At 40.7% G+C, this 22,251-nt stretch overlaps 2 protein-coding genes across 2 annotated transcripts in view; one reads left to right on the forward strand and one right to left on the reverse strand.

The window, feature by feature from the left end:
- The first annotated feature begins 962 nt into the window (after window positions 1-962).
- On the forward strand, window positions 963-10,519 carry LHFPL5 (LHFPL tetraspan subfamily member 5). Its single transcript, XM_006180527.3, has 4 exons — window positions 963-1,724; window positions 6,602-6,838; window positions 7,207-7,233; window positions 8,692-10,519. Exons 1-3 carry the CDS (start codon window positions 1,313-1,315, stop codon window positions 7,215-7,217), a joined length of 660 nt encoding a protein of 219 aa, XP_006180589.1. The 5' UTR covers window positions 963-1,312; the 3' UTR covers window positions 7,218-7,233; window positions 8,692-10,519.
- A 2,617-nt stretch (window positions 10,520-13,136) lies between these two features.
- Window positions 13,137-22,251, reverse strand: part of SRPK1 (SRSF protein kinase 1) — a 71,759-nt gene continuing 62,644 nt past the window's right edge. Inside the window, 3 exon segments of the mRNA XM_032462931.1 lie at window positions 13,137-15,638; window positions 17,181-17,273; window positions 20,613-20,682. Coding sequence (XP_032318822.1) covers window positions 15,454-15,638; window positions 17,181-17,273; window positions 20,613-20,682 — 348 coding nt within the window. The 3' untranslated portion in view covers window positions 13,137-15,453.

Consider the following 22,251-nt stretch of genomic DNA (forward strand, 5'->3'; position numbering starts at 1 on the left):
AAACTGAGGCTCAGGAAGGTTAAATCCTTAGCTAATAAGTGGCCGACTCAAATCCAGATCTGCCTAAATCCAAAGTCCATGTTTTTAGAATGATTTTGTTTCTCCTTAGCTCCCAGTTTGGTGTTATGAGTGATTTTTATTCTTTTATGTAACTTTCTTGAATTTTCCTATATATCTACACTAGTCATGTGTTTACCTATAAATTCAGGAAAAATATAGACATTTTGAAAAAGGGGAAAATATGCAACAAAAATATAAAGAGGAGAAAGACATTGTATTGAACAAAAAGGATAGTAAGGTCTGAGAAGTCTCATAAGGAATGCTCCTTACTGTTTGCAGCTGCTTCTATTATCACACCATCAGTCTTCATTGCAAATTATCTATCTATCTATCTATCTATCTATCTATCTATCTATCTATCTATCTATCTACCTACCTACCTACCTACCTACCTACCTATCCATCCATTCAGCCATCCATCCATCCATCCACCCATCCATCCATTTATGTAAATATCTCACTGTCCTTGAGAGCAGGGGCCCTGCCCTTTTTGTTCTGTGGTTCTTGCTTAAGGGAGTTATCCTCCAACATAGTGCGTAGTACATAGTAGCCTCTTAGTAATTGTTGACTGAATGATCAGGACAAGAAACCAGTGACCCGGATGACTGTGCAGGATTGGAGGTTCCGGGAGGGCGACCAAGGATCCAGGGACGGGTGGGATGGAATAGGGACTGCACTCAGGACGTGGTTTTGCCGCAGGAACTGAGCGGGAGGAATGTAAGCGCCGCAGCCCCATCCTTCCAATTCTTGTTATCCCCGCTCAGGAGGGTGAAGAGGGGTCTCGAGTCCCAGTGGCAGGGGTGTGTGTTGAGTGGGTTGGCTGCTTGTCATACTCCTCCGCCAGAGTCCCGGGGCGCTGGCCGCGGTGCTGAAATCAGCGCTCTCGGAGGAGGGAGGGAGGAGGAGCCAGGCCGGGCGAAGGGGGCGGAGCTCTCTGATGCTCTGAGCTGGAAGAGGGGAGGGGCAGGGCGGCGCCAGCAGGCCCGAGACCCTGGCTGGCTTGAGAGGAGGCAGGAGACGGGAGATAGCAGGGCTAGAGCAGAAGTACCTGAGCAAGCTTCCCCTGAAGAAGCCAAGGTCATCTTCCTTGTCCTATCAGTCCTCTTTTCTCTACCTTAGAGCTTCACCTTGTGCCCTGACCTCGGCCTCCTCTCCAAACCTAGCTGAGGGGTGACCTATTTCTGGGCCTCAATTCATCTGCAAAGCAATTTCCAGCCCACCAGCCCCCAGTCCGGGATCCAGCGCCCTCACCATGGTGAAGTTGCTGCCTGCCCAGGAGGCAGCCAAGATCTACCATACCAACTACGTGCGGAACTCAAGGGCTGTGGGTGTGATGTGGGGCACGCTCACCATCTGCTTCTCCGTGCTGGTCATGGCGCTCTTCATCCAACCCTACTGGATTGGTGACAGCGTCAACACACCACAGGCAGGCTACTTTGGCCTTTTCTCCTACTGCGTGGGCAACGTGCTGTCCTCTGAGCTTATCTGCAAGGGCGGACCGCTGGACTTCTCCTCCATCCCCTCTAGAGCCTTCAAGACTGCCATGTTCTTTGTGGCCTTGGCCATGTTCCTCATCATTGGCTCCATCATCTGCTTCAGCCTGTTCTTTGTCTGCAACACGGCCACTGTCTACAAGATCTGTGCATGGATGCAGCTGGCTGCAGGTGAGCAAGGATACTGGGAGGGCAGGCAAGGGCCCATCCCAGGCCACAGGGCAGCTGCACTGTCCCATCCTCTGTCTAGGAGGCTGAGTCTCCTATTCATTTGTCCTCCTTTACCCCAGCCCTACTCAATTCTCAGCAGATGCTTCTGAGAAGTAGAATTGCTGAGACCAAAAAAACCTTAAAGATCAAATTGTTCCACCCCCTCATCTTGCTAACAAGGAACTGGGGTCCAGAAAAGGGAAGTGACTTGCTTAGGAGCACATTCCAGCTGGTAGAAGAAATCAGGAGTCCTGACTCCCAGGACACCACACCAGAGATTGTTGTTGCTCTGAGAGGGAGAAGGAAGGAAGTTTCTGTTTTGGCCATGTGGGAATAGGACACTCCTCCCCATCCCAGGGCAAAATAGTCATGCCAGCCAGTCAAGTACATTTTACATGACCCCATCTCCTACTTCTTGGCATTATTTCTCCTTCATGTATCCCCAGATCTTCCCTCCCACCCCAGCCTGTTCTCAGAGAGATTCTAAAGTCCATCACTGATTTGGACTATTATGCTGGGTGTGACCTCTCCCATGGTAACTTGCATGTTTCCTGTTTCATAGTGGACTGAAAGTCTTTGTTCCCTAATTATAGGATTCCATGCTTGAGGCAGCAAATGGGAGTGATATTTTGTGATGGGGGGGTGGGGGGAGGGATTAGGACCTTTTAAAACTGTGGGGTAAGTGCCTACCTGTGGTGTCCAGGGGCAAAGTCTTCCTGCCCCTGTCCCAGGCAGGCCTCTCAGTCCTTGAGCCAGCTGGTCCTGCTCTCCTCTAAAGCCCAGAAAGAGATGCCTAAGACTGTCTTGCAGCCCTTGGTCCCTCCCCACCCCAAGAACCACACATAAACTGTTCATACTAGGGAGATGTCTAGGAGCAGTTCTGAGGACTGCAGACTAGCATGAAACCATCTGGACATCATTAGTCAGAATGAGAAGCAGTGTCATATTTAACAGGGGGAATGGAACAGAGATCAGAATCCCAGACAACCAAACACATAAACTCAAGACTGCCAGAGATGGAGGGGACCCCAGAGAGCTGTAGGGTTCCTGCCAACTATAGATGAGGAATCTGGGACCGAGAGAGAAGAAAAGACTTTGTCAAGACTATAGCAGATCAACAGGCAATTGAGGAACTGGGAAAATCAAGGCAGTGGGTTCCAGGAAACTAGATGTGTTCCAAAGACCTTTTACACTGAGGCACACATTTACATAAGTATGATGATTTGGAAAGTACTTCCCATGTATCATCTGGCAGAGCCTCATCATGACCCAGTGAGGTGGGTATTCCTCCCATTTTATATATAAGGCTCCTAGTGGGTAACCTGTTTTTTAACACACAGGTAGTGAAGAACAGAACCTTTGACTCCAAATCTTGTACTCAGGCTACTCACCTGGCTCTAGAGATGCTGCTTCCCCAATTTCCTGTCCATCTCTCTTCCTCTGTAGTCTCTCTATATGATGATGGAGAGGCTGAGGTAGGGATGAGGCAAGTCTTGGCGGGCAGTGGGGAGAAAGAAGGGAGAATGAAGATTTAGCAGTTTTGTGACAAAGAGGGAGTAGAATGAACCCTGGTATGCTTGCTAGCTGGTCCTCCATATCAGAGCTATGGGATACTGGAAATACAACCCACCCTCTTTCATTCTCTACACTGTCACACTCCCCCAACCTTCTGCAACAGGTGCCATTTGCTGAACAGGTGGTGCTGGGAGGGTTTGAGTGGGGGAGGGGTCACCAGGCCATTTGAGTCAGATCCTTTCTGGGTCATGGAGCTGAAGACACCGATAGCAGAGGTGGTCAGTTGCCATCCCATGAAACATTTATGTTGGGAGAGAGCAAAGGTGGTGTCATGTTCCATTCTTAGGTGCTGGGAAAGGGAAGATGAGCCAAAGGGAGGGCTTAAGTCAGGGGTGTGTCCTACAGCCAGCAGCTGGGAGATGCATCCATTTGAAAAGACCTAAATCAGTTAGCTCAACCTTGACAAGAAACCTGGGACCAGGGAAGGGAGCAGAAGGGAAAGAGGACTGATGAATGGGACAGTGTGGGGCTGTGGCTTAACAATGTTAACTGCTTCTGGATGTCAAGTGTAGGCTGAGTGGGGTCCCAGCTCCTAGAAACACAGGTGGGGCAAGTTGCTTGTCTCTCTGAATCTTCATAACCTCATTTGTAGAAGGTAGCAATAGTACTCCCATCACAGCGTTCTCGTGAAAATGAGGTGATATAATGCATAAAAAACACCTCGCACGGTACCTGACACATGGTAGGTGCTTAGTAAACGTGAAAAACACAAAACATCTTTATCAGTCAGGATGGATGCGGTGATGTCATACTAACAATTCCCAAATCTTAGTGGCTTAAGCAAGGTTTATTTCTTGTTCATGGCACATGCTTGCTGAGGATCAGAGTGGGGCTCTGCGCTCACTGTTCTCATCTAGACGCCAGGCCGATGGAGCATCAGCTGTCATCTGGCTGCCATCATTGCAGAGGGAAAGAGAGCTCTGGAACATCTCCAACAGCAGTTAAATGCTCTGGCCTGGAAATGCACATGGCATTTCTGTTAACATTTTATTGGCCGAAGGAAGTCTTATGGCCTTGCCTAACATCAAGGGAGGGAGTCTAGGAAGTATAATTCTACTATGTACCTGGAATATTTGTGAACAGCTGTAATGACATCCACATCCACTGAGGTTGCTTCCACCTGACTTCACTGCCAATAGTAATAGCAACAACTAACGTTAACTGGCCACTTACCATGTACCAGACATTGCAGTGACCATTTTCTATACATGATCACACTTAATCCTCATAACTTTGCTATGAGCCAGATATTATCCTTATCTTCCAGATGAGAGTATGGAAGTCAGAAAGGGTAAGTATACTCACCTGATTATACCATGCTGGCCTCTACTTAGAGCCCTGGGACACCACAATGGGGTTGTCCCCTGCTGTGCCCAAGTGGATGGGTGGGGGCTGTGGCACCCACAGTAACAACCCAAATCAGAGGCCCTGGGCTCTTTCCTGGAGCCCTGTAGGGAGATGCTGTGGAAGGTGAAGAGGGCCATGCCAGGCACCAGAGGACTTGTCATACACCAAGTGGAAAAGACCACATGATTTACGAAAGAGCTCTGGGAGGTTCTCCCTCCTCCACCCTAAGTAGCTTCCTGAAACGCTTCTCAGTTTCACTAAGTCAGAAATGTCATTATTAAATACATTCAGTTTTTTGGAGAGATGTCAGTCTGGGAATCTGGGGGAATTAACTTTGAAGTCAAGAAACTCAGGAGCTTTCAGTGCAGGTCTTGATTCTGCTGTAGTTGGATGACTAGGCAACTCACTTGGTTTATCTGAGTCCTCGGTTTTCTAACCTGTAAAATGAGATATTAATACATGGCCTACTTCACAGAACTATAGTCAGAATCCTGAGAAAAACGGTACATGAAGTATTTTGTGATCTATAAGAAAAGTATGTAAATGAGTTCCTCCTAGAAAAAACCAAAGAAGACTTGACCCACATTTAGGTGGGGAGGTGGGAACCTGATCTTTACACTTTGCTGTGCTTTTCTTGGTCTGCTGATCTTCCTTGCAAGAACAAGCTGAGTCCCAGGTAAGTGACTTTGGGTCCTGCGAGGTGCTTCTCCACAGGGCTCCTTGGTAAGACACAGCCTTGGGACTAAAGAGCCTCTGGAGGGAGGGCTGGGGGTGGAAAGCCACACAGATGCCTGCCTGGTGGTTGTCCTTGGGGTTGCCCTGGTCACATCCCAGGATTATATCACCTGTCTGGGCAGCTAAGGTGAGATGGTGGTTTGGTGGGAGGGCATGGGTGAAGTGGGGGCAAGGTGAGGAAATTTTTGGCTGGAAATACTAAATCAGTGAAAGCACAGTGTGGGATAATAGCTAACACTCATGCAGTGCCAAATGTGTGCCAGGCATTGTTCTGAGCACTTTTCCAGTATTAACTCACTTGAAACTCACCGCAGTCCAAAACGGTAGATACTATTATCCCTTTTTTACAGATGAAGAAACTGAAGAAAAAAAAAGGCTTAAGCAGCTTGCTCTGAGTCACACAGCTAGTTAGCAAAAAGCTGGGCTTCAGATCCAGGCAGCCTACTCCAGTGGTCTCAGCTTCTCTTATTGAGAAAATCACCCAGAGGAGTGCTTTTAAAAACAGGGATACCTGAGCCCAACCCTGACCTGGGAATCAGCACTTTAAACAAATCCAGTGACGTTTGGGCAACTGTACTGTGCTGTAATGGGTAGGGGTGAGAACTGTTTGCCTGAATGGAAGGTTCATGAAAGCAGCAGCCAGAGGTGGGGCTGGAAAACTTCCTGTATTCACTGAATCTAAGATACCTGAGTTGTAGGACACACCATTATTCTATGTACTATAAAAAGGAAAAATACTTCTAATCAAATTGTAGCCTAAAGCTTTGTTATTACACTTATTTCAGAGATGCTGGAGTATGAACGAATGTCCATGTTAGAAGTGATGAGTCCTCTGGTCTTTGGGAGGGCTTTGAAGCCAGGTTAGGCAGTGCCTTGTCAAGTCCAAAGTGAGGGGCATGGCTGAGGGCCTAGTAGGTGCCATGACAGATCCTTTCCTGGCCTGAGGAGCTCTGGTCTCTGACTCTACCCCTGACCACCGGCTCCCGGGGCAAGTCACTTTAGTTCTTAGAGCCTCAGTCTTCCCCTGTGTTCAACAAGCAGAGCAGGAGCTACCCCTTGTAACTCTCAAGGCTGTTAACACAAGAAGCAGGGAGGTGACAAGATAACATCAGTGCGAGGTGGGAAGTAGCAGGCTAAGCACGTCCAGCCCGATACCATCTGTACCCCACCTGCTCCCTCAGCCACAGGCCTGATGATTGGCTGCCTGGTCTACCCGGATGGTTGGGACTCAAGTGAAGTGCGGCGCATGTGTGGGGAACAGACCGGCAAGTACACACTAGGCCACTGCACCATCCGCTGGGCCTTCATGCTGGCCATCCTCAGCATCGGAGATGCCCTCATCCTCTCCTTCCTGGCCTTCGTGCTGGGCTACCGGCAGGACAAGCTGCTCCCTGATGACTATAAGGCCGATGGGAAAGGTAAATCTCTCCCCTAGGGAGGTGGGGCTTCCTCACAGCCAGTCTTGAGGTTTGGGCCCTGGCCCAGGGGTGGGGACACCAAGACCAATCAGATGCAGCATTAAAAAAGAACAACAACAACAACAAAAAACCTGCTTCACAAGATTGTACTCAGGAATAAGGATGTCTGCTCTTGTCACTTCTGTTGAAGAACATACTGGACATTACAGCCAGGGAAGTTAGGCAAGAGAAAGAAAGAAAAGATCTACTTTGGAGAGGAAGAAGTACAACTATCTCTATTAGCAGATGACATGATTTAGTATATGGAAAATCCTAAATAATTCACTAAAAAACTATTAAAGCTAATACATGTCTTTTTCTCATTGCAGAGGAAGTATGAAGCAGCTGTAGTGTTGGTGAGTAATTTCATTGGAGGGTGATTTGCATGCTTTTGGAAGGGCTGTGGCCTCTCTGCTTCCTTATTGAATCGTCAGGCAGAAGGACTCATGGGGCTGGACTGTAGGGGCCAGAAAGAGGAGCAATGAGAGGGGCGGGCAGGAGCTAGCTGGCATCTGAGACTTTTACTGAGGGGCAAACAGGAACCCTTTAGTTTTACTTGTGTTTTGGGAAGTGGAAAAAGCACAGGGACAGAAGAAAAAATTTAAAACAAGAAGGTGGTTTCATAAACTCATCTTTTTGTGGAGCCTGGCAAACGAGAACAGACTGTTTTTAGAAGTCATTATTGTAATTTGGACCCTTATTTTCAGGAAGAATTTTAAGTGATTCGTAAGAAACATACTAGAAAACCTAATAACATAGAAAATAAAAGTCATAGAGAAGAATACAAATATTTCAGAAAGCTAGGCTAATAGAATTAGTGTATTGAGTATTAAATTTAGCTCCTTGTTTTCTGATAGCTGAAGTAAAAAGCAAAATACGTTTTAACCAGTTTTAAGGTCTGGTTGAAAAGGAAACACGACATATTAATTTCCTTATTGTCTTTTAAGTTTCCAAAATGTGATTTAAGAGGAACATGAACACATTTAGGAAGAAAGGAAGGAAGGAAGGAAGGGAGAGAAAAAGAAGGAAAAAGAAAATCCCGCAACAGTAACACCTCCCTATTAGCTGCCACTTACTAGGACTTAACAGCAGGCTAGGCACTTTGTGTGGGTAGGCAGGGGTATCTCCATCTAAACTATCTTAATTTTTGCTAAGTACCTCCCAGTCCTTAACCATATAGACATACTTTTTTGATAATTTTAAATTAGTACTGCCCCTCCACACACTTATTAGATGATTCTCAAGCTTTAATATGCACAATCACCTGTGGATCTTGTTAAAATTCATACTGATTCAGTTGGAGTGGGGCTAGACCTGTGTTTCTAACCAGCTCCTAGGTGATGGGCTGCTGGACAGGGGTTACACTTTGAGTAGCAAACTATTAGAGTATAAACATTTTCTCATGTTTTTGCAATGTTCATTATTAAAGTTTTTTAAAGCCACAAACTCCACAGCACTCGTGTACCATTTCATGACCAAATCAGACCTTGGTTATTACAGCCATTTAGGACTGCCATCCTAGATAATGACTTTTTGCTTTCTGTTGATAAATTCTGGAGTAGAATTACTGAATCAAAGGTAATTATACATCTATCTGCTTTTTTCTTTTTCTTGCACTACATTTTATCTACATCTTAAAAGACATTTAAGAGTTTTTACTTAAGGGATATTGATACTACCTTATACACTAATGAGGAATTTGCATGTCTGGATTAGAACTGAATCAAAATGTGAGCGTTCATGGGGGTGTTCTTATTGTCTTAAAAAGTATCAAATTCTATTATCTTGCAATTTTTTTTTTTTAAATACCACAGGTCATCTAGTTCCCTGACAATGGAAAGTGAGGGAATCATATTCTTCAGAAATAAAAAATTTGTTCCTTCCAAGCTTCCCTGTGTCTGCTACTGTAGGCTGGACATCCTGAAGCCTTTCATTATAGGATTAGAACCTGATAGTCCCCTGAGATAAGACCTCATACTGTATCTGGAAAACTTCAGTGAAGCAGAACTGCAGTGACCACATCCATGATGTTCAGAGACATGGATGTAACTCTCCTAATTGGGGATCCATGTTCTCTTCTTATCCCTCCACAGCGGGAAATCGCTTTAGCCTCTTGAGGCCTCTTTGTAAAATGAGAGCGGAATGAATCTGAATCCAGCGGCCTCCCAGGTCTGAGTTCCCGATAGCCTAACTCACCAAGAATACCCAGAAATTGCCACTCAGCTCTATGAGGGCAGTGAAGAAGAGGTGGCTGTAAGTGTGCTGGATCATTTAAGGTTGAGGTTTAGGGGGTCTTTTCTTTCTCATGTTTTGTTTTCTTATTGATGCTCAGAAGCAGGTAAGGAATGGAGAGGCCACCAGAACCTGAACCCATCAGGAAGTCTTATAAAGATTGGGTGAATATGGGATCTAAAAACTTACCAGACTAAATTGACCTCTTTACCCTTTGGAACCAAAAATCACATCTCTTCATGTGCCCACTCTGACCCAATCACAACTGGCTACCAACTTCAGAAAGTTGTTACTTATGGCCAAGCAATTTGTTATAGTAACTGATGATGTTTTTTGTAAAAAAAAAAAATGGATTTGGTACATTAAATGGTGAACCTTTCACTAGCCTCCAGAGTGGAACTCAATTTAGGTAATATTTCATTATAGTAAATGCCAAGACAAAGATAAGTTCCTCAGGCTGTTCTCTGCCTGGAGGTTGGTGCCTAGAAACAAGGTTTTGTTGATTATCTGCAGTGAATGATCCAGGAAGAATAGGTGTTTTTTCCTGATCTTTGTCCATTTCTTCAGTAAAGAGATGTGGGTGCTGTGCTCTCACAGGTGGAAAGTGGGTAAATACTGAACAAAACTAATGGACCTTGTCATTGCTTCATCAAGCAGCAGCGACATGGGGAAACAGTTTTCTTCTGGGCTGCAGGGTATGCTTTTTAACCAATGCATGCTGACAACCTGCCCAGTCAGTGCAGTGTTTCTTCTCCAGTTCAGATGGGCTAGGAATGAGCATCTGAGCATTTGTCCCAGTTGTTGGTAATGGGAAATATTAGAATGGGATTTAAGAATGATCACATTCATATTTTCTTGTACTGATATTTTAATCAGGCACCTACTTTATGCAAGCTTGATGAACAACAGAATTTGGCAAATTCCATAGCTTAGTGATTTTTCTAGCTATATTTGTTTAGTTATTTCTCTTAATTTTACTTCTTATAAAAGACAAAAGAAAAATTTCTTAAAGTCTCCTTACCTTCAAAGTATTTCTCACTGAAATGGCAACCATGGTGATCCACAGAAGCTTTTAGGGGGCTTAAAATGCATCTGCCAATAGCTCACACCTTGTTCTTGCCAAGAACAGCGAGTTTCATCAAAGCAGTTGATGTTTACCAACGACCAGTGCTGGGAAAGATCCGCAAACCTGTTTGAATCACATGGCTCAGCATTTCATCTTATGCTTCATCTTTAAGGAAACTCAGAACTCAACCTCTCCAATAAATGATTTTTGGTTGATACTTAGTAACTGTTTATCAGCTCTTTTCAAGTGGCTCTATCTTTAAATTCTTAAAGGCACCTCAAATCTCATCTTTGAAAGTATACAGAAAATCAATAAAATCAGCACTCCTCTAACCAAGTTGACTTAATCCTCTGCCTTGGGCTGGGGCATAGGGATGGTTGTGATGCTTAAACTTCACCAACAATGACTAGCCCTGAGCAGGTTGAGAGGAAGGTCTTATCATTCATTTTACGCAAACTGGAAGGACATCCTAATTGCTTTCATTATCTTACATCTCTGTATTAGTTACCTGTTGCTGCATAACAAATTACTCCAGAACTCAGTGGCTTAAAACAGCATTTCAGTTTCTGTGGGTTAGGAATTGGCAAAGATCAGCTAAGTGTCCTTGCCTCAAGGTTTCTCACAGGGCTGCAGTTAATGTGTTTGGATCTGCTTCCAAACTCAGTGGTTGTCTGCAGGATTCAACTTCTCACAGGTTGTTGGAACAAAGGCCCGAGTTCCTTGCTGGCTGAGGGCCTCTCAGGGCTACTCACACGGCAGCTCACTTCCTCAGAGCAAGGGTTCCAAGACAGAGCAAGAGAGGGTGCACAGACAGAAGCCACAGCCCCTTTGTAACCCCATCTCAGAAGTGGTATTCTGTTACTTTTGCCTTCATCTGATTATTAGAACAGTCACAAAGTCCAGCCCACATTCAAGGTGATGGAATTGTACAAGTATGTGAATACCAGGAGATGGGAACTATTAGGGTCCTCAAAGTTGTTTCTCACAGTTATTCATAATTAATTTTCTGCTGAAATGGGCATTTACCAGAATGCTTTACTGAAACAAAGATTAGATTCTAGTAAGTGTACATGCTGATGGATACATGTTTTGTAATAACGCTGCCAAAGATGAAGGGCCCAAACCCTCAAGCTCATCCTGCTTCTGCTATTTAACCTCAGTGATCTATATAGTAGGGTCCATTAATTTCCAACCCTGACCATACTCTCCCCTACATTTAGTAAATCCAAAGCAACCACTGCAATGTCTTAAGGATACAACTTCTAAGAATATAGCTCAAAAAGCAGGCAGCTGATGTAGTTTTGTAACACAGTCCAGCTCTGCCAACTGGAGGGCAAGCCTTGTTACTGTATTAAAATAGGCAAAACCAGGATCTGGAATAAGGACAAAAGAGAAGATTATGACAGAAAGGATATAAAATCAGATATAAAAGGATATAAAAGGATATAAAATCAGACTGATTATCTATGTATTAGAAACCCTCACCCCTTTATAAGAAAGTCAGTAATAGAACTAGGCACTAATGTAAACTTGCTCAGTTAAAACTTGTAAACACAAGCATGATCTCAAATTTTGTTTTTTTTTTTTTAAACTATTTCTAACATCACAAGGACTTGGATTAATATTTGTGCAACTTAAAAGATAAATGTGTATCATTCAGGTAGTTTTAAAATTCCAACCTGAAATCAATCTTCTGTGATATAGTAGCCTAAGAGCTACTGGAAGACTACAGGCTTCATAAATAAAAGAATGAGCAGTAATGGAGCCGATTTATAACCTGGGCCTACTCTGGAGCAGTTAATTAATTAAGGGTTTCCCTGTGGACATTTAGGGCAAATGAAAACTTAAAAGGTAGAGCTGTAACTCCACCTCAGTTTGATGGTTCTTTTGACATAGCTACAAGCTCTTCTAGAATTTAAGTTTTCCAAAACCTTCAGAGTTCTAGGTCAATACATTTACCACCACAGCTTAGAAGGACTGGCTAGATTGGTTAATCTGAAGTTGATGAACTTCAATTTTCTTTTTTTTTAAAACAGGTTAGATCCTGGTCAACACTACCATATGAACACACTACGTATGTTTTAAGAACAGCTCAATTAAAACAAAACAGTTTACAGTTTATATAGTTCAGGGGTGGGGAAGGACTTTCAATGAGTAACATTAAAAATACCATAAATAAAAATGAAAGACAAATTAAAAACTGGAAAAGTATGTGATGGAAAAATGACAAAAATGCCTTACCTTTAATATGTAACACATGCTTACCAAATCATCAAATAAAGAAGCTTGCCAAAAGCAAGCTGGGTAATGTAAGCAAATAACCAAAAAATACAAATGGCCAATTTCAAAACCCATGAAACAAGTTTCTGACTTCACTAGTCATCCAATATGCAAATTAAAACAAGACACTCCCTTTTTTGGGCAATCAAACTGGCTACTAGGAACAAGCAGCCCATTCAAACACTTGGTCACAGGAAAACAGTCCAACTGTTCTCCACATAAGTTACACAACATTGATTAAAAAGCCTTAAAAATGTGCTTACTCTCTGGCTCAGACATTCTATTTTTAAGAATTTATCCTAAGAAGTGAATCAGGCAAGTATATGAAAACCTGTGTATAAGAGAAGTCATCATGCCAGCGCCTTAGAGTTCACAAATTTTTGACATTTTGTACTTTGTGGGGAGGTAAAAACAAAAAACAAAAAACTCTACTACAAATATTCAGGGACAATGGTATTGAATGTAGGGAATGTTTTCCAAAATGTACTTTTGTTAATCCCACCGCACCACAAGTTTAAAGAGAAGCAAAGCTGCAAACCCCACAAAATGGCACATGTTTAAGTTACACACTTTTATGGCATATTTAAATTCAAAAAGCAACTCAACTAATCCTTTCCTCCATTTTAAAGCTGGGTCAGATCAACTTGGGCAACAAATGAACAGAAATCTTCTGGAAACATGTAGGTTATTAAATAATTTGTTTATTGTACTGCATTTACAAAGAAAACAGACAATGCATCCAGTAGAAAGAATAAAAATGTATTGGGGGTTATTTTTTACTGACAGCAAGTAGAAATCCTTTAGTGTGATCATGGCAATTTGACAATATTATTAAGTTCAGTAAAGGTACATGGAAGATCAAATTCTACAGCTGCCTTTTCTACAGCTTCTAATTCATCTGACTCCTTAAGTGATAGCGGAAAAAGCCCTTATTTGGTGTCCAAAAGGAAGTTACAGGTTCTCTCTTATTAAAATTTCTTGTCAGTTGTTAAAATGAGGCCTTCTATTTGTATGTGTTTTGGTTATTTCACCTTAATATCATTGCCAGAATTCCTGTAATTCCACAATTGTGATTTTACAGTGTAGAAAATAATTCAGTTCTAGTCTGCTATTGCTTTAGGTGTATATACCGCTGAAAACCCAACTTTTGGGTTTAGATGGATGGATTGGAATTGCTGAAGGATTTTCCCTGCCGTTGTTTGATACAATCTATTCTATTTATTCTTGATAGGTGCATAGACAGCCTCATTTAAAATTCTTTCTACAGGAACATGTCTGATTTCAGGACTACTCATCAAGGATCCGGTGAATGGCTGGCCAGTTATTCAGGGCAATATGTTTATGAATTGAATGGATTGCATAATTGCAGCACTTTTTCCTTTGCCATTGTTGGTAAATAAATGACAGAATCTAGATCCAATTTCCTGTGTGGAAAGTTGGCTACCCAACAGTCTCATTGGTGCTTTGCAAGTAGAGCCTCAAGTTGCACTTCCTTGGCTTTCTGTAAATCAGAGTCCTGTAGCCGCTTCCGGAGAACACTGTAATCCCCAAGGCCCACTTGGTCCGTGCTGAACAAGCAGCTGTGACCCCAATCCTGCCCCTCTTTTGCTTTTCAATATGACTTGAGGAATATGTAATGTCTAGGGCAAGTCTAGGAGAGGCCCATCCTAAAATAAAATTCACAAAGTCTTTCCTCATTAAAAAAAAAAAAAGCCTCAAATACATTTCAATCATTTCAAAATTACAGTTAAAAACTTACATTATATAAGGAAATAGCAGCAGAGAATGGCTAATCCTAAACCAATTTAAAAAAAGAAAAGAAAAGAAAAAAGAAAAAACCCCTCAAGATAAACAACAATGAAAAAAGTGCCATCCCATCCCTCCCCCTGGTTCTTACGTCCTGGGATTTCATTTATGACCTGAAGCCTCTGAGAAAATGAGAATGGCAAAGCCACAGGGGAAAACGGCTTCAAGGCTAAATTCTGGACAAGGCAAAGAAAAAGCTGTAAATAAAACTTGGGGATTGTTTGGAAAAGAATCAAGAACACTAGGACAGTTTCTCCTCAAATGGGAAATCTCTGAAACCCAGATCTCCTTTCTAGAGACATCCTGAACTCTTTAGTTAGAGGGCAATAAACTCAAGTGCAATGAGTAAAGTGCCAGCCAGGGATTAAAAAACCAAAAAACAAAACAAACAGCCAATCAAAGTAACTTTGTTGCTGGGCTATAGAAGACATGTAGGAAAGGGCAGTTTGCAGAATATATGTGGTTCTGAAGAAATTACTAGCCAATGGTTCCATTTTTGTTTCCATCAAAACTCAGACTGAAGATTCGAGGATCTTAGAGTGATTAAAGGATGAAAGAAATTTGACAGTGCTTTGAACGTTCAGTGATAAAAGGGTACCCAAAATTGGTGTTTATATAGCTCATTTATAAACGAGAGTAGCTTAAAAGTCGCAGGAAAAAATGTGAACATACAGAACAACAGAAACAATCCAGGAAGATGATGCAGCCTGGATACAGCAAGTTTAATGTCTCTGCTGAAGTAACATCCTTTCCCCTTCTCATCCTCATGCTGGCAACAGGAAATGCACTAGAAAATTTGACTCTTAGAGTCAGTGAATAAAAGGATGCGCTCATACATCTTCATAGCTCTTTTTAAATAGGATGCTTATAATTTAAAGGATGTCCTAATGGAAAGACAAGGGTACTGGGCAAGAGGCTGTTTCACATTTTAGTCCATTAGTCTTTGGCAGATCCCAATCAAGGCCAAATTCACCTATGATGCCCAATAGCTGTGTGGATCTCCACAGGGTCAAGCAAGCAAACCCAAATGAACATGTTGGATTAAAAAAAAAAACCAAAAAACACAAACAAAAAAACCAACCCTAGAAACCCTTGAACGAAGAGCGTCACCCTGAAAAGGGAAGAGGGAAATGCTTGAAGGGGAGGGGCGGAGGGCCAGCATATCATCTCTGCTGTGGTGCTGGGCTGGGGCTTAGGAATTGAGCCAAGGGTGCCGGAGACAATCGGCAGCAGTGGCTCTCTTCTCGGGGATCAGCTCCAACATTGGCAGTAAGAAATCCGTGAAGCCAGCTGCCTCTTCCTGAGACCATTCATATTTCTCCACTAGAACCTCAAAAAGGCCCCAGGGTTTCAGCTTCGTGATGTGTTTCAGGTCACCTAGGGTAAAGACAGTACAAAAGAAACTGACCAACATTGACAAGTGACAAGACCCTTTTGTAGAAATCCAGGAACTAATCCAGGGAGTCTATAAAGAATCAAATTTTGCCATCAGAATCTAATCCTTCTCCATTCACAAAAGACCTCTCTTCTCTAATGCATTCCTTGGAACAAAGTGTCTCTATTTTTCATAAGGGCCAAAAAATTTTAAATAATTTTTTGCCCCACCATTCCAGGATTTTTTTGTCCCAATCAAATTGGGCAGGTGTATCAGGAACTAGGTATTCACTGAAATGAGTATTAAATGCCTATAAACTCAGCATGGCCTCATACAGTGTTCAGGGGCAATTTATCACTACATACCAAGAATAATTTGCTTGTACTCTTTTTTGGTGCTTGATCATCTAATAAATACTGCTTCAAAATAAAGCAGTAATTTAAAAATAAAGAGCTAAAACCACATGGAACACGTATAAAAGCAAGAAAACTAAAAGAACAAATAAGCTTTTGGATACAGCTGCAATCACACTTTAGTATTCTGGAATGTCAGCCTAATTTTTGCCTTCCTGAAGTGATAATTTAAAAAAAAAACACACTTATCAATGACTTATTAAAGTAAATGCTGCTTTAAAATTTTTTTCTTACATGACACTTATTTGAAGTCTCTTCTGTGGGCAGTGAGTGCCTATTTAATTACCTATTTGGTACACACACGCCATTACTCTGACTTTGCACAAAAGAAAGAACTTTTATGAAACACTTCACCATTTTCCTGCTCCAAACAGAAACATTAACAAATGTTTCTGAGGATGGTTGCTATCAAGTGTTGAGAAAAACGATTTTTCTCAGCAGTAGTGTAGAGGTTGTGAGGAAAAAGGGAACCACAGCAAAAAAAGGCTAGTTTTCTAGACCCTTCTAGGTAAAGCTTTCACATTTCATCTTTTAAATTTCATTTGGTATGCATAAGAAAAACATATCTAAATATGTCAAAGTATATTACCACGTCAAAAATTTGAGGTGAGAGTTTTATCTTTGTTTTCTTCACTAATAAAATAGTAACGTAAACTTATGAAACTGAAAGTTAATTCACATGACAGATGTGTTAAAGTGACTGTGTTAGGTATCACAAGGTGACAAGGTGAGTGAGATGTAGTTCTCCCCTTAAAAAGCTTAAACTAAACCACTTGCCCTTTGCTAGAACTGCCTCAGCAAAATTTGCCCATTTTTCAAAAGTGCTTAGTAGGAGTCAAACTGTGCCAGCTACTATAAACATACTAATTTAATATAAAGCAGTTCTCATTTAGAAATCAGCAACCTGAGATTGTGCAAAGACCACATGAATAGTGGGTTTGAACACAGACAGTCTGGTTCCAGTCTCTGCTCTTAACCACGTTATTTACCTCTCTGCTGTATCACAGCTCAGCATTTAAGGTAGGACCATCCTTCTATAGGTGTTGGAAAAGTGTACCCAGCTGTACTTACCTCTTCATTGTTAAACACTTTTGTTCCCTTAATGTCCAGGAACAAATACATTTATTTTACCTTTTTTGGTGAAAAATTCCTTGGAATATTTTCCTGCCACAATGAGCTTGCGAGGCACCTTTCCCAGAAGTTCTATGATCAACGCAATGTGATCTGCATGTTTCAAACATTTCAAGAGGGGGAAAAAAGACATACATAACAGGAGTAACAAATGCAGTTCTAGACATTGGCAGAAAGAGTAGCATGCACACCTCCTTGTTAAGCATTTCAGCTTGCTTTCTGTCCTAAATGGTGAGAAGAGGACTCTATCCATCTAATGGAGAATCCATAAAACCATTAAAAGTCAGGTTGCCACTCCAGTGGGACTTGAGTGATAACTGAAAACAATCTTGGTGTGAATGCTCTGCTTCCTGAAGTTGCATCCCTGGGGCCTAGATGAAAACTCATTTTAACAATACTACCTCTGCGATTGAAGAAGTCCTGTGAATATTTCCCACTGAGGGCAAAGAGTCTTGGAATTCTGCCTATCAGCTCTATAATGTGCGCAATGTGGTCTAAAATAGAAGGGTAAGAAGAACAGGATCAAGGACAAGCTGTAAAAGAGGTTTTTCTATCAATAGCTTTTTCCAGGACTAGCTGTTTAACAGTAATTACAAATAAAACCAAGTATGCTCAAGGGGAGACTGGGAAAATCAAGAATTATTTCAGGTGGTTGGTTACCTGATAGTAGCTGGCAAGTCCCATTCTGGTGTTTGGAGGCTTATCGACATTTTAATTTCTATTTTGTCTATATACCTAGGTTCAGGTGGGTTTTTCAGGTAAGGTTAAAAAAAAAAATTGTACCAATATGCTTTAGACATTCTAGGACAGTTATTTATTTATAATACTGCTCTGGGCTTCAAGCAGTAATAATATCAGTTTATTTCAGAATGTTTATGACAATTAAAGCACTCATTTATGATCAAGTTTTCACAATCACCTTGTAAAAGAGGCCAAAGATGAATACCCCATTTTACAGGTGAGAAAATGGAACTTCAGAGACACTGGCCTACTTAAAGCTACAGGGCTAATAAGAGCTACAACTCAAACAAAAACCTGTATCTCATCATGTCTAGTCCAGAGTTTTTTTAAATTTAATAAGTCACACTTTTAAATAGCACAAATATTTAAAAATACAGTCACTTGACTATCTGTAGGCCACTAAAATGTCATGTAGTGCCTTGTAACGGTCACAGCATTAATATGGACTGTGAGCACTGCCAGGGAGGTGTGCAGTCTGTCACCAGATGAGTTTGGGACCAGCCAGTATCCACACTTAAAGGCAGATCTACTACTTTTTCTGCAGGTGACAGAAACTAAGAATACAAAGAGGTTTTAAAAAGCGATGTCTCTTAGGCACAAAAAAGCTTTTAAAAAATGACTTTAGTCCTGTAGTTATAGAATCATCAAGGTCAAAAGGAATCACTTAAAAACTTCCAATAATGTATCATATAAGGGAATAATATGCTAGAGACATCCATACATCTGAGAATTTGTGAAGGTTTCAGGTCACATCTATTTCTCATGAAAAGGACTCAGTGGTATCATTTTAAAGGGACTTTATGTTCATGAATTCACTATAACCTTTGGGCAGTTTTGACTGAATTTATAGTTTGGTAACAAGCATTTGGCTGCCAAAAAATTTCTGTCAACTTTAGGCAGGACTTGCAAATAAACATCTTTGTATAAATTAATTATAAATGAGACTATAATTTGTCTTACTGTAAACTTCCAAGTGAAGTACTGGTTCTTTTAATATTTTCCCTATACTAAGGAATTATTTTTCCCTTGAAAATGTTATTTTACACTTAATTCCAGCAACCTATCTTTGACTTATCGATTAATCACAGGATTAATATACCTGTTAGGCAAAATTATCAAGTATTATTCCAAGATTTAGGGCTGTGGAATGTCACTAATAACAGAGGACATGCTACTTAGGCCCTAGTCCTACCATGACTTGTAACATAGTATGTGTACACTAGACAGGGAAAAGGGTTTGCCTTTTTCTGCTCTTTAGGGCCAAATAGTGGAAGTTTGAGGTTTTATTAGTATATTGACCAGCATAGGAAGGAATAAATTAGGATCTAAATATTTAGGGTAGAAATGGTTCTCCCTTGTCCCTTCCTTGGGACTTTTCATACTGATTTCAATTTTCAGATTGGTAGCATAAGATCCCACTCAATATAATCAAATCAGAAAGGTCAATATAATTCTAGCCACTACATGAGTTCTGTACTATACACTATTTATAGTGAGTCTAGGGGAATAAAGAGAAAAAAATTAATTACCCTCACAAAAGGATATAGTAGGGCATTTCTAAAACAATGTAAGTCTATAGCCCCAAACTTATAACCCAGAAAAAAAAAGAAAGCAGATAATAGGAAAAATCAAGTGTGTACCTAGGTACTAATTATAGTATATTCTTAAAAGGGGCTTATGTACAGAAAATGTGTCCAAACTGTACCCAATAAAATAGGCGTTTGGCTATGGGAGTTAGTTAGCAGAGCATTTTTCAAACAGTACTTATTAGGAATATCAGCAGGCCCTACTAACATTGCCTATAACATCCCAGAGGACCAGTCTGAGAGCTAGCACAAAACTTGATGTCCCAAAGAATCAAGTGAAGTAAAGGACATATTTTCCACACTGGGAGGGTACACTGCTAATGCTCTCTCAAAGTAATTCCCACTAATCCTGAAAACAAAAGTGCCAAAACTGTATAAAAAAAGAAGGTAAGACATTTCTTTAGTAAAGTTTTTTTCTTTCACATTATCTCATCTAGTTATTTGGATGCCAGCATGATTAAAAAAAAAAAATCATCACATATTTAGTGCCTGCTTTTACAGCCTCTCGGATAGAGCAACTGACAGCTTGGGCTTTTCCCACTGGCTACTCCAAATTGTAAATCAGTAATATTTTGTTTTTAAAATGGGATTCCAAATGTTAGTATCATTTAAAAAGAAAAATATATGTAACTTAAATTTTTAAAGAAAGGAGAAAAAATAACGTTAAATGTTGGAATTTATATAGACAAATAAGATACAGTCTCTGCATTCAAGTAGTGTGTTAATATATTAAAGTTACTGACTTTCAAATAAAGTTGGAGGCATAACTGAGCAACAAGTTGATGAACAGGCAGATCCAAACTGGGTAAAGAATGAATCACTGATTTATATAAGGAAGATAACTAGATGTTTTAGGAAAAAATACCTGGCAAATACAGGTTTTAGTTTAACTAACTGTTAAACTTTTCTCTAATCCTTATATAGGATTCTTTAACATCTATTTAAAAAATATCTAGTATATCTAATACTTAATCTAAAATACCTTGTATTTCTATCTTTTCTGGGATTTATATACACTTATGACACTAAAAAGACTAAGGCTCTTCAGTACTAATAAGCTGACGTTATCCACGGAACACAGACATCCTTAGTTGAGGGTACTTACCTTCATCTCGAGTGTACTCTTCCCCTGAATGAGGTTCAAATAAATAGTCCCCTGTGGCCAGTTCAAAGGCCTAAGAAAAAGAGGAAAGCTCATGAAAGAAAAAAAAAAAAAAAAAAAAGCCTTTGGGAAGTTTATTGCTATGTGGCTAAATATTCAGTTATTTTTTCTTCTTGGAAAAACCTGCAAATGATCATTAAAAAAATTGTCTTAAGATTATTCCCAAAGAGCATTCCTTTCACACTTGTACATGAATAAAAAAGAGCAAGAAAACTGCAGAACCTCAGTTAATATCAATATGTGGATTATCCCAAGCCCCTCCCCCAGCCCCTCAACGAGCAATTCAACTCTCTTGAGTTTCTCTTTTTGCTCAGAGAGGGGCATATCTAAGGTGATTCTAAGTTATTAAATTATTCATGAGATGAGCAGATCTTTTTTTTTCTTATGTTATAATTTCACATGGCTAGATACTAAGATTCTGTCCCCAAAATCAAAACCAAAAAAAAAATTCAGATACTTTTCCACCTATGACTCTTTAGTATTTGGCAAAAAGTACATTTTTAAGTTTTGCTTTGGAAAGCACTCCCTGAACTGTCCCAGATAGAGTTCCCAACTCCTAGGTCTATAGAAAATCAGAAAAAGATTGAGTATAAATGGAGTCAGGAGCCATTCATATTGACTAGCAGGTTAGCATTCACCAACCAGAAAAAGACACGTATCTCCTACAAAAAGAAAACCTCTTGTAAACAGTGTTTGAGAAGGTCTGAAAAAGTGATTTCCTTAGGAATAAGTGTCATTCAGTATGGAAGAACAGCATCTGAGTGATGGCTCTATATTAATTTTTCATGGATTAAAAACAGATTTCAAAAAAAGCAAGTAATCTAACAGCAGTTTTAAAAAGGACCTTACTGATACAAAAAGTACAGTTACAAGTCAAGTACTGGCCATGGATCAATTCTGGTGAGTCAATGGTACTAAGTAGCCCAGACAATCTCAAGGACTGTATAGTGTATTTCGTTGGGGCACATTCTCAGTTTAGACCCAGGTTTCCATCTTGGTGGCTTACCAATGTCACTTCCTGCAGTTTCATGACAGAATGGTCTGTCTCAAAACTGTATTACCTGGGCTGTACTACTGCCCAGAGCAAGGCCACAGAAGCAGAAGTTTTAGGACTGTCTCTAAAATGTCAGGGATGCTATGGCTTCTTGCTAGGTAGGCACAGCTTATTTTACATGACAGCAGTTTGTTACGAAACTGGACCACACTGATAGAGCAGATGCTTATTTTACCCTCTAATTATCCTGACGTTTACAGTCCCAAAGCAGAACAGAAACAAATTGTGATTCCTATTCATCAAAGTCTGTCAATCTTTTCTGAAATCAGTACTTTAATTTTTCAGTCTCATAGTGGGGGTTCAGTGAAAATATTGAAATTAAAGTTAAAAAGTAGAAAATTTTCTAAAATTTTGAAATATTCTAAATTTTCCCACCTAGATACTTACAACCAGTTAAAGTTCTCCAAGAGAACTTTATTTTTGGAACATAAAGTAGTTGCTAGTATTTATAATTTTACAAATAAGGTAACAGCAAAAACAAAACAAAACAAAACAAAAAACCACGAAAGACAAAAACAAACAAACCAA

This window comes from Camelus ferus, chromosome 20 (genome assembly GCF_009834535.1).
Source record: "Camelus ferus isolate YT-003-E chromosome 20, BCGSAC_Cfer_1.0, whole genome shotgun sequence".
Lineage (NCBI taxonomy): Eukaryota > Metazoa > Chordata > Mammalia > Artiodactyla > Camelidae > Camelus > Camelus ferus.